The sequence below is a fragment of the Rhinolophus sinicus genome, chromosome 4 (genome assembly GCF_057876585.1).
Source record: "Rhinolophus sinicus isolate RSI-liver-muscle chromosome 4, RSI-T2T, whole genome shotgun sequence".
Classification (NCBI taxonomy): Eukaryota; Metazoa; Chordata; class Mammalia; order Chiroptera; family Rhinolophidae; genus Rhinolophus; species Rhinolophus sinicus.
The window spans coordinates 73,569,173-73,581,670 of record NC_142504.1 but is presented as its reverse complement, the minus strand read 5'-3'; the positions used below and the strand labels follow the sequence as shown (position 1 = coordinate 73,581,670).

At 34.3% G+C, this 12,498-nt stretch overlaps 1 protein-coding gene across 2 annotated transcripts in view; it reads right to left on the bottom strand.

The window, feature by feature from the left end:
* Positions 1-8,452: 8,452 nt before the first annotated feature.
* Positions 8,453-12,498, bottom strand: part of METTL4 (methyltransferase 4, N6-adenosine) — a 31,929-nt gene continuing 27,883 nt past the window's right edge. For both annotated transcript variants that reach the window (XM_019755695.3, XM_019755694.3), the window contains exon 9: positions 8,453-9,652. In XM_019755695.3, coding sequence (XP_019611254.2) covers positions 9,507-9,652 — 146 coding nt within the window. In that variant the 3' untranslated portion in view covers positions 8,453-9,506. The remainder of the gene's footprint in view (positions 9,653-12,498) is intronic.

Here is a 12,498-nt window from a genome sequence, read left to right as displayed (position 1 = left end):
CAGCTTTAACCTGAGTGTGGATGACATATAGAGGAGCTCCTGGAGGTGGTTCCTGAAGAAATGACAATGAGGAGCTGTGACACCTGGAACAGGAATGCAGAGCTGAAGAAGAGGCACGAGAAAAGGAAACTGCAGAAGAAAAAGAAAAAGAAAATTCACAGTGAAGGGTTTAGCAGCTTTTTGCAAACATAAATAAGCTCCTTAAAAAGTATGAAAACATGGACCCTAACACCAAAAGGTTTTCATTAATAGAGAGGAATGTGTACGGTCCATTATCTATTTACAAGCAAACGTGATGGAAAAAAAAAAAAAAAAAACAAGCAAACCAACATAGACAAAAAACCAAGCAAACCAACAACATACTTCTACAAAGTGACATCTCCTCAAAAGGAGCCTTAGGCAGGTCCTTTAGGGGATATTCCAGAAGAAAGCACTGTAATCACAGATGGCAGTTCCATATGCATCATAGCCCTGGAAGACCTTCCAGTGGGTCAAGATGTGGAAGTAGAAGACATTAAAGTTGATGGCCCTGATCCTGTGTAGGCCTAATATATGTGTTTATGGCTTAGTTCTCAACAAAAAAGTTTAAAAAGTAAAAATAAATAAATAAAACATTTAAAAACAGAAAAAGTTTACAAAATAAGGATATAAAGAAAATATTTTTGAACAGCTGTATAGTGTTTTAAGCTAAGTTTATTACAAAAGAGTCAAAAAGTTTACAAAAATTTAAGTTTATATAAAGTCACAATAAGCAAAGCTTATCGAAAAAAATTTTTTTATAAATGTACTAAAGCCTCAGTGTAGTGTTTATAAAGTCTCCAGAAGTGCATAGTAATGTCCTGGGCCTTCACATTCACCCACCACTCACTCACTCACTCACTCACCCAGAGCAACTTCCAGTCCTGCAAGCTCTATTCATGGAAGTGCCCTATACAGGTATATAGCTTTTTATAGTTTATACCTTGTTTTTACTGTACTTTTTCTATGTTTGCATACACAAACATATACCACTGTGTTACAGTTGCCTACAGTAGTCAGTACAGCAACATGCTGTACATGCTTGTAGCCTAGGAGCAATAGGTGACACCTCAGAGCCAAGGTGTACAGTAGGCTATACCATCTAGGTTTGTGGAAGTGCACTCTATTATGTTCACACAATGACGAAATCACCTAACAATGCATTTCTCAGAACATATCCCCATAGTCAAATGACGCGTGTCTTTATTGAAGGAACACCAAAAAGGCCGCCAATTAACCACTTACAAAAGTCATCAAAGAACAATGTGGAGCACTATGCAGCTCAGAGACAGCATGGCAGTATGTAATCAAGAGTTGAAGCCTAAGGAGATACTCAACGTGATGGAAAACAAAGGCCTACAACCTAGATTGCTTTATCCAGCGAGGCTATCATTTAAAGTTGATGGAGACATAAAGAGCTTCACAGAAAAGAATAAGCTAAAGGAATTTATTACCACCAAGCCAGCATGCAAGAAATACTAAAAGGACTTCTGTAAATAGAAGAACTATGAAAACAATCTAACCACAAATTTAAAAATGGCAATAACTATGTACCTATCAATAATCACTTTAAATGTAAACGGATTAAATGCTCCAATCAAAAGACATAGGGTGGCTGAGTGGATAAGAAAGCAAGACCCTTGTATATGCTGTATACAAGAGACTCACCTCAGATCAAAAGACACACACAGGCTGAAAGTGAAGGGTTGGAGTAAGATATTTCATGCAAATGGAAATGAGAAAAAAGCTGGAGTTGCAATACTTATATCTGACAAAATAGACTTCAAAATGAAGAACATATTAAAAGACAAAGATGGGCACTATATAATAATAAAGGGATCGATCCGACAAGAGGACATAGCCCTAGTAAACATCTATGCACCCAACATAGGAGCACCTAAATATATAATACAGATATTGACTGACATCAAGACAGAGATCAACAGTAACACTACCATAGTAGGGGACTTCAACACACCTCTGACAACAAGGGACAGGTCTTCCAGACAGAAAATCAATATGGAAACAACGGCCTTAAATGTCACATGGGACCACTTAGATTTAATCGATATTTTCAGAGTATTTCACCCCAATGCTACAGAATACACGTTCTTCTCAAGCGCACATGGAACATTTTCCAAGATAGACCATATGTTAGGCCACAAAACAAGTCTTGATAAATTTAAGGAAATTGAAATCATACCAATTGTCTTCTCTGACCACAGTGCTATGAAATTAGAAATCAACTACAGGAAAAAAACAGGAAGACACACCAATTCACGGAGACTGAATAACATGTTACTAAATAATGAATGGGTCAACCAGGAGATCAAGAAAGAAATCAAAAGATATCTCGAGACAAACGAAAATGAAAACACGGTGACCCAAAATCTATGGGATGCCGCGAAAGCAGTCCTAAGAGGGAAATTCATAGCATTGCCGGCCTATCCTAAAGAAACAAGAAAAATCACTAATCAACAGTTTATCTTCACACTTCAGGGATCTGGAAAAAGAACAGCAAAATAAGCCCAAAGGGAGTACAAGGAAGGAGATAATAAAGACCAGAGCGGAAATAAATGAAATAGAAACCAGAAAAACAATACAAAAGATCAATGAATCCAAGAGTTGGTTCTTAGAGAAGATAAACAAAATCGACAAACCTTTAGCCAGACTCATTAAAAAAGAGAGAGGACCCAAATTAATAAAATCAGAAATGAAAGAGGAGAAGTGACAACAGACACTGCAAAAATACAAAAAAAATTTAAGAAACTACTATGAGTAACTATAGGCCAACAAATTTGACAATCTGGAAGAAATGGACAATTTTCTAGAGGCGTACAACCTTCCAAGGCTAACTCAAGAAGAAACAGTAAACCTGAATAGACTGATTACCCCCAGGGAAATTGAATCAGTAATCAACAATCTCCCAACAAACAAAAGCCCTGGACCAGATGGCTTTACAGGTGAATTTTACAAAACATTCAAAAAAGAATTATCACCTATTCTCCTCAAGCTCTTCCATAAAACCCAGAAGGAGGGAAGACTCCCAAACACTTTTTACAAAGCCACTATCACCTGATCCCAAAATCAGACAAAGACACCACAAAAAAAGAAAACTACAGGCCGATATCTCTAACGAACATAGATGCAAAAATCCTCAACAAAATATTAGCGAGCAGAATTCAGCAATACATTAAAAAGATCATACACCATGATCAAGTGGGATTCATCCCTGGTATTCAAGGGTGGTTCAACATCTGCAAATCAATTAATGTGATACACCACATTAACAAAATGAAAAAAATCATATGATCATATCAATAGATGCAGAAAAAGCATTTGATAAAATCCAGCAGCCATTTATGATAAAAACCCTTAATAAAGTGGGAGTAGAGGGATCATATCTCAACATAATAAAGGCCATATATGATAAACCCACAGCTAACATCATACTCAATGGGGAAATTCTAAAATCATTCCCCCTACGATCAGGAACAAGGCAAGGTTGCCCACTTTCTCCACTTCTATTCAACATAGTGCTGAAAGTTCTAGCCACAGCAATCAGACAAGAAAAAGAAATAAAAGGCATCCAAATAGGTAAGAAGGAAGTAAAATTGTCATTATATGCAGATGACATGATACTATATAGAGAGAACCCTAAAGACTCCACCAAGAAACTATTACAGCTGATAGATGAATTTAGTAAAGTAGCTGGATGCAAAATTAATATTCAGAAATCAGTTGCATTTGTATATACCAATAATAAAACATCAGAAGGAGAAATTAAAAAAAAAAACAACAATCCCATTTACAATTGCTTCAAAAAGTATAAAATATCTGACAAGAAATTTAACCAAAGAAGATCTGTACTCAGAAAATTATAAGACACTGAAGAAAGAAATGAAAGAAGATACAAATAGATGGAAACACATACCATTTTCATGGATAGGAAGAATTAATATAGTTAAAATATCCATACTGCCTAAGGCAATATACATATTCAATACAATTCCTATCAAACTACCAATGACGTTTTTCACAGAAATAGAACATATAATCCTAAAATTTATATGGGACCATAAAGACCCCGGATAGCCTCAGCAGTCTTGAGAAACAAGAACAAAGTGGGAGGTATAACAATACCTGACATCAAATTATACTACAAGGCTACAGTAATCAAAACAGCATGGTACTGGCATAAAAACAGACACAGATCCAAGGAACAGAATAGAGAGTCCAGAAATAAATCCATGCCTATATGACCATTTAATCTACGACAATGGAAGCAAGAATGTACAGTGGGGTAAAGACAGTCTATTCAATAAATGGTGCTGGGAGACCTGGACAGACACATGCAAAAAACTGAAGCTGGACCACCTCCTTACATCATATACAAAAATAAATTCAAAATGGCTTAAAGGCTTAAATGTAAGATATGAAACCATAAAATTCCTAGTAGAAAATATAGGAAGAAACTTCACAGACATTACCCAGAGTAAGATTTTTACTGATATATCTCCTCACGCAAGGGAAGTAAGAGATAAAATAAACATGCGGGATTACATCAAACCAAAAAGTTTTTTCACAGCAAAGGAAACCATCAATAAAACAAAAAGGGACCCTACTGATGGGAAAAGATATTTGCCAGTGATATACCTGATAAGGGGTTAATATCACAAATTTATAAAAAAACTCACTCAACTGAACTCCAAAAAAACAAACAACTCAATTAAAAAATGGGCAGCGGACATGAAGAGACATTTTTCTAAAAAGGACATACATTTTCTAAAAAGGACAGACATTTGAAAAAATGCTCAAACTCACTAATCATTAGAGAAATGCAAATAAAAACCACAATGAGATACGACCTCACCCCAGTCAAAATGGCTATCATCAATAAATCAACAAACAACAAGTGTTGGTGAGGATGTAGAGAAAAGGGAACCCTTATGCACTGTTGGTGGGATTGCAGATTGGTGCAGCCACTATGGAAAACAGTACGGAGGTATCTCAAAAATCTGAAAATGGAACTACCTTATGATCTAGCAATTCCACTCCCAGGTATCTATCCGGAGAAATCCAAAACTCTAATTCAAATAACTTTACGCACTCCTATGTTTATTGCAGCACTATACACAATAGCCAAGACATGGAAACAACCGAAATGCCCATCAGTAGATGACTGGATTAAGAAACTGGTACATTTATACAATGGAGTATTACTCAGCCATAAAGAAGAAAGAAATCTTACCATTTGCAAAAACATGGATGGACCTAGAGAACATTATGTTAAGTAAAATAAGTCAGACAGAGAAAAACAAATACCCTATGATCTCACTTATATGTGGAATCTAAAGAAAAGAATTAGTGAATGAACTAATCAGAAACAGTTTTGGAGACATAGAGGAAAAACAGACGGTTGCTAGATGGGAGCGGGGTGGGGATAAGGGGGAAGGTGAGGGGACTGGAAAACAGTCAGTAACCACAAGATGGCCATGGAGTTCTGAAAATTAATTTGGGGAACGTAATCAATAATATTGTAAAGATTTTGTAGGGTATCCGATGGACACTTGTCTCATTAGGGAGACCACCTCAGAGATGATGTAGATGCCTGATCACTGCATTGTACACCTGAAGCTGAAGCTGAATAATGAATGTCAACTACAAGTTTGTATGTATATGTATACATATACATAATGTGTGTGTGTGTGTGTGTGTGTGTGTATATATATATATATATATATATGTGTGTGTACATATATGTGTATATATATATATATATATATGTACTTACAAGAAGCGGAGTACAGCATTAGGAACAGAGACAGTGGAAATGTAATGGCTCTGTGAGATGTCAGAGGGATAGTGGGTGGGGGTAGGGGGATTCACACAATGTGAGGGATATAAAAGATAAATGTCTAAGTATTAAAAAAAAAGAATAAATGAATGAACTAATCAGAAAGTCTCAGAGACATAGAGGAAAAACTGAAGATTGCTAGATGGGCGGGGTGGGGATAAGGGGGAAGGTGAGGGTATTAGAAAGCACAATCAGTAGCCACAAGATTGCCAAGGGGATACGAAAGTCAATTTGGGGAATGCAATCAATAATGTAAAGATTTTGTAGGGTATCCGATGGACACTTGTCTCATTAAGGAGACCACCTCAGGGATGACGTAGATGCCTGATCACTGCAGTGTACACCTGAAGCTGAAGCTGAACAATAATGAATGTCTACTGCAATTATATATATTTGCATATACACATATGTGTGTGTATGTATATTTACAAGAAGTGGAGTACAGCATTAGGAATAGAGACAGTGGAAATGTAATGACTATATGCGATGTCAGAGGGGTAGTAGATGAGGGAGGGGAGTTATCACTGTGTGAGGGATATAAATAATAAATGTCTATTATATTGTTTGTATATCTGAAACTAAAAAAAAAAAAGAAAAAAGAATTTGGCTAATGCTCCAAAAAATAAAAATAAATAAATAAATAAAAGAGTTGAAACCTAAAGCCACATGTAGCTTTTGTGTTAATTGGTTTTTAATTATTTGCTTTTAGGTAGAACCATAATGGGAACAAAAAAAGATCTCAAAGTTTCCTCATTCTTGTATGAAATCAGGTGCAGGCCAGAAAATCTGACCTCCAAAAAAAGATTAATATGATGTTTAGACAGGAAAACTCTTTGGGCAGTATTTAGGTAAAGCCCCTGAATTAGTACAGATTGTGACAGAAATCTTTTTGACCTGATATTGAAAAATGTGCAAGGGGTCCAAACATTTATTGGTGCTTAAAATATTCCAAGCACTATTCTAAGTAACTTATATGTAGTATTAACTCATTTAATCCTCACAACAGCTCTATGAAGTATTATTATTGCCCATGTCTGTGGATGGAGAAGCTAAGTCTTTGAGACTTAACTAACTTGCCCCAAACAAAAGCCAGTAGCTGAAAAAAATGGGGTTCAAACCTTGGAAAGTCAGCTTCAGAATGCAATGACTGCTACACTGAACTTACAAGTAGCCTTATACACAAAAAAGACCCTGCGCCTACAGTAACAAAGAGAACTAAAAGAAACTAAATCAAACTTTGACTAGAGGGTACAAATAAAGGCTGAACAAGACAGAAAAATGAGTGACAAAAAGGATCAGGTTAAATAGGATCTGCTTCCAAAAGAGTAGTTAAATGTTTGTAATTTTACTCTAATGGACCCTGTTTGAGAGGGTGAAAGAATGTCAAGAGAAAAGCCATGAATTCCAAGGATACATCTTAGGAAGCAAAATTCTCCAAAGTTTCTTGAGTGGTATCAGCCATAAACCTTGTGGAGGAGAAATAGCTGTTAGGCTTTTTGTGTGAGTTGCCCAGAATGATCTTGTGATTGCACGGTCTCTGGGTAAATCCAAATTAAACCAAGTTCTAGGGCTGGAGAGAAGAGGCCAGAATGCAAAGACATCACTTTAGAAATCCATAGTCATTTGCTCGGTTTTCCATGTTCTTATGTGCTCTTAGCCTGGCCTTTTTGTTCTCACAAGATGTTTGGTTTTATTTTGCAGAATCACACTTTCTTCAAAACAGAGCCCAATAATTAAACAGGTGTTACAAGCAAAGCCCAGAGAATGTACAATTTAAGAGCAGAGTTAAGACTAGAAGTTCTCCCTCTTGAATACCAGATCTCAGTGAACAAAATTCTCTCCTTTATTCTCTTAAATATCAGTACTTATGATGCAAAAATAAAAGTCCACAAAACTTACTGAGGATAAAATGTTTCCACACACTATATAAAATCTATAAATACAACAAGAAGCTGAAAAGAGTTTCAAATGAGGTTGTGAGAAGTTTGCTTCAAGTTTAATACCTTTTTCCTGTTAAATAACAAGTTAGAATACCTTTACAATTACAAAATTAAGCCTCTGATACTATATTCACATACTCAAAGAATAAACAACTTCAAAAGTAACATTTTACTTTGGTAAAATAAGCAAATAAATTGGCAACATTGTCAGATAATGTCAATCTAACATTTTACTTAGTAAATATTTGTAGAAAATCTGTAAATGGTATAAATATTTTTCAAAATGCTAAGTAAAAGAAGCCAGACAAAATAGATTATACATTCTATGATTCCATTTATATGAAATTTTAAAAATTTGTAAAAGTAATGATAGAAAACGAATCATTATTTGTCAAGGGCCCGGGGTGGTGGGATGGGGTTGACTGCAAAGGGACACGTGAGTTTTGGGGATGAAGGAAATGTTCTACATCATGATTATAGTAGTAGATAGATGACTGTATGTATGTTTTCAAAACTCACTAAACTTCTATAATGAAAAGTAGAGAAAAATATTACGTGAAAATTATACCTCAAAATTTTAGAAAAGATTATATATAATAAATCAGCATACTTTCAAATAATCATTTCAGTAAAAACATTTTAATAAACAAATATTTATTTGTAGAAAATCTATAAATAATATACTTTTTTCACAATCATAAGCAGTGTTTACTTTCTGACATTTTTATAAGAACTATTTTTTTCTAGAAAAACAAGCAAACTAAGAAGTACTTAAAAAGTGACCTTGGGGCCAGTTAGCTCAGTTGGTTAGAGCCTGATGCTGATAACACCAAGGGTGCCGGTTCAATCCCCACATGGGCCACTGAGAGCTGCGCCCTCCTTAAAAAAAAAAAAAAAAGAAAAGAAAAAGAAAAAGTGACCTTGAACACAATTTAAAACCCTTCAATAATGTTTCCTCAACTCAGTATGAACTTGGCAGGTCTCTGCTTTTCCCAGAATATAACTGTATAACAGAGGTTGTACAGCAGCCAACTAGACAATATAAGTGAGTGGCATGGAGCAAGTGGTACTGTCATAAACTGGAGAGTACATGGCTCTTCTCAAAAGAGCTGCCATCACTGAGTCCTACAGATTGACAGCAGGATGGAGGACATGCCTCAGTGTAGCCTGAGCATCTGAAGTTTAAAGAGAAGTATGTCTGAAGTTTAAAGAGAAGTAGGAATCTGGACTTTTATGTGAACTTTCATGATTTTTTTAGAATGATGGCTCAATTTTTATTTATATATATATATATATATATATATATATATATATATATATATATATATATATATATATATATATATATATAGCACGTGTGGGCCAAAGAAACCACATCCACAGGCAGAATTAAGACCTATGGTCCACAGTGCATGCTTTGTGACTTTTTTAATTACAAAGGCTTGCCATTTTTCTAAAGGCTTACATCTTTATTTGTAGTGAGTCTAGAGTAAGGTGGAATATTAGTGCAACCAAAGTAAAATTCGTCTCAAAATTACATGAAGGCTAGTCATTTCTGGCTATTTTGCTGAAAACCAAGTCCTGTTTACATTTCTAAGCATACTGGTTGGTAATAAAAGGAAAAATCAGTTAGAATGAAGAAAGAAAGGATGAGGAGAACCAGAAGAAAAATCACAACTTTAAGATCAGAGTCAGCTTCTAGACTCTAGAACAATAAAATAATCCACGTGTTGAAATTTGAGAACTTCATTGCCCCAACTAGTCCAACCTGGCTGTAAATTTCGAGCAAACAATTCCAAATATTGCCCTTCTGGCTTGACATAGTCTTTTAAAACCTCTGTTGAAAGAAGAGAAAAACACAAAAATTATTATTAAGAAATCAATATCCTTTTAGTAGTTAAGAATAGAAAAGTGAAATGTTTCCTTAAAAAAAAAAAAAAGACAGCAAATTAATTTCAAGGATTTCATCACAGGCTTTAACATTTATAGATAGAAAGTTATTTGAAATAAGCACCCTTGAGATTGGGAACAATACCATCAGAACTTTCAGTAGTCCTGATTTATTGGTTTTCATTTGTAAATGAGAAATGAGGATTTTAACACCCACACAGGTGACTTTTCAGTTTTCCAATACTGCTGACATATCTCCTGAGTACTAACTCAATCTATTTTTTAATAAATGTAATCCATGCATGAAAAAGGCTATAGCAACAATACACAGACAACCCACTTTAAAAACTAAGATAAAATATAAGTCTCTGAAAATATATACTATGCTGAAAGAGCAATAAATGAAGAGTTGGACACAGATAGAAATATTCAGAAAATACAACTAACACATAACTATACCTCCTTAGCTATAACTTGATAGTACTAAGAACATTCCTTCATTTCCAAATTATAGATCCTATTTACCTAAAATTTCACATTATTTCCACAGTTAAGTATTCCTTATTCAATGTAATAATAACTAATAAAAGTTGTATTTTGTTGGGGAAAAAGTACCTTATAAATATTGGCTAAACAGCTGTGATCTATATTAACAAAGAAAAGAATGCCATAGAAGCTTTTTCTTAAGCACATGCTCATTTGGATGACAAATATTTAAATCAATTTAACCTTGACCACACTGCTAGTTAGCTATATTAACAACCAATTACAGAAACTGGCTATGAAAATAATTCAGGGATGAAAAGTCACTAAAACAGGTAAAATATAATTCTTAATCACTATATAAGATTGAGCTTGGAAGAAATCTACCCTACTCCCTTTAGGAATGAGAAGGGTTCCGTCGGAATACTTGATAGAAGTAAGGTTTAAAAGACAATATATCAAAAAAATTTTGTTTCATAATATTCTTCAATTGCTCTCACAGAGAAATAATTGTTTATTTGTCTAAAAGCACTGGTCCTGTTTATCAAAAATCAAAGAATTAAAAGTATTGTCTATAACTCAACTGAACTCAAATTTGGGTTTTGATAGCTTCTAGGAAATGCTGGCATAAAGACTTCTAGTCCTTTCATAAGTATATAATTAAATGTTACTAAACTTGAAAGATTTCCCCAGAGTCTTAGAGGACAATAAACCTGTATCACTTTTCCATTTTATCCCCCATGAATTCAAAGTGTTACCAAGCCTCAATTTACGTTTAATGTAGTCTAAGGTTATACTGAACCAATATTTTGTTTTTGCTTATTTGTTCAGTTTTTCAGTACAAAGATGTTAGCAACTCTATTTTAGAACTTTAAACTGGAGTCTAACTAAACTGGAATCAGCCAGTCAAAATGTTTACACTTCTGGGCCTCCACTATAATAAGTGCTATGAAATTTAACAATGGAAACAGTTTTCTAAGAGTTCACAATCTAATAGAAAAAGATGGCCAGGTACTTGGGTTGGAAAAATACATACTACCTAAATCTATTTATCACCTCCCATTTTCTCAGTGTAACACATTCCTGTATGACATTTTTTCTTTCTAGTTGACAAAAATAGAAAATCAAGGAGTAATGTCTTTACAATGTAAAATGTTTAATTTCAAAAGAAGGCAAATTAGAAAGAAATGTTTTATTCTTATTAATTTTAAATATCAATTTAAAAGTAAATGCAAAATATTAAAAGTTCTCATTATAAAAGAAAAAAATGTTAACTATATATGGTGATGAATGTTAATTAGACTTGTTGGTGATCATTTTGCAATACAGATGCTCTTCAACTTCCAATGGCATCATGTCCTGATAAACTCATCGTAAGCTGAAAATATCGTTAAGTCAAAAATACATTTAATACAGCTAACCTACCAAACATCATAGCTGAGCCCAGCCTACCTTTTATGTGCTCAGAAGACTTACATTAGCTTACAGTTGGATAAAATCACATAACACATTATATATACTATAGATTATTAGTTGTTTACCCCCACAATTGAGTGGTTGACTGGGAGCTGCAGCTCAATACCACTGCCCAGCATCACAAGAGAGTATCATATCTCATATCACTAGCCTGGGAAAAGATCAAAATTCAAATTCGAAGTATGGTTTCTACTTAATGTGTATCACTTCTACACCATTGTAAAGTCAAAAAATCTTAAGTACAACCATTGTAAGTTGGAGACCATCTGTGTGTGTGTGTGTGTGTGTGTGTGTGTGTATATACACATATATATAAAATCATTATGTTGTACACCTGAAACTAATGTTGTATGTCAATTATACCACAATAAATAAGTAAATGCAAATATATAAATTTAAATGTAAGTATGACATGTACATACTTTGATAATTACTAACATCTAGCATTAGTAAAACATACTTCTAACCAACAGAGAGGTGGTAATCCATGCATTGCCGGTCATTCCCCTTTTGCTCTGGGATCAAGGAGCAGGGTTGAGGAACAAGTGGCTCAACTAGTATATAGAAACTTATCAAACTATGTTTTACCCTTCAGATAGAAACTGTTAGTGAGTAAAGTAGTAAAAAGGATAAGAAATTCCTCTAAGGTAAAATATGAAAAACAAAGTGTGATTCAAATACCTTTTTTTCGTAATTACTATTAAATCTTCAAACTTAAGAACATGCATTTATAATGTTATGTGGTAAGTCACAGCTATTGAGGGCTTATCTTTCAATCTAAGGAGGACTCTTCAAAACATAAAACTAGAGTAAGTGTATAATTTTGAAATGGAA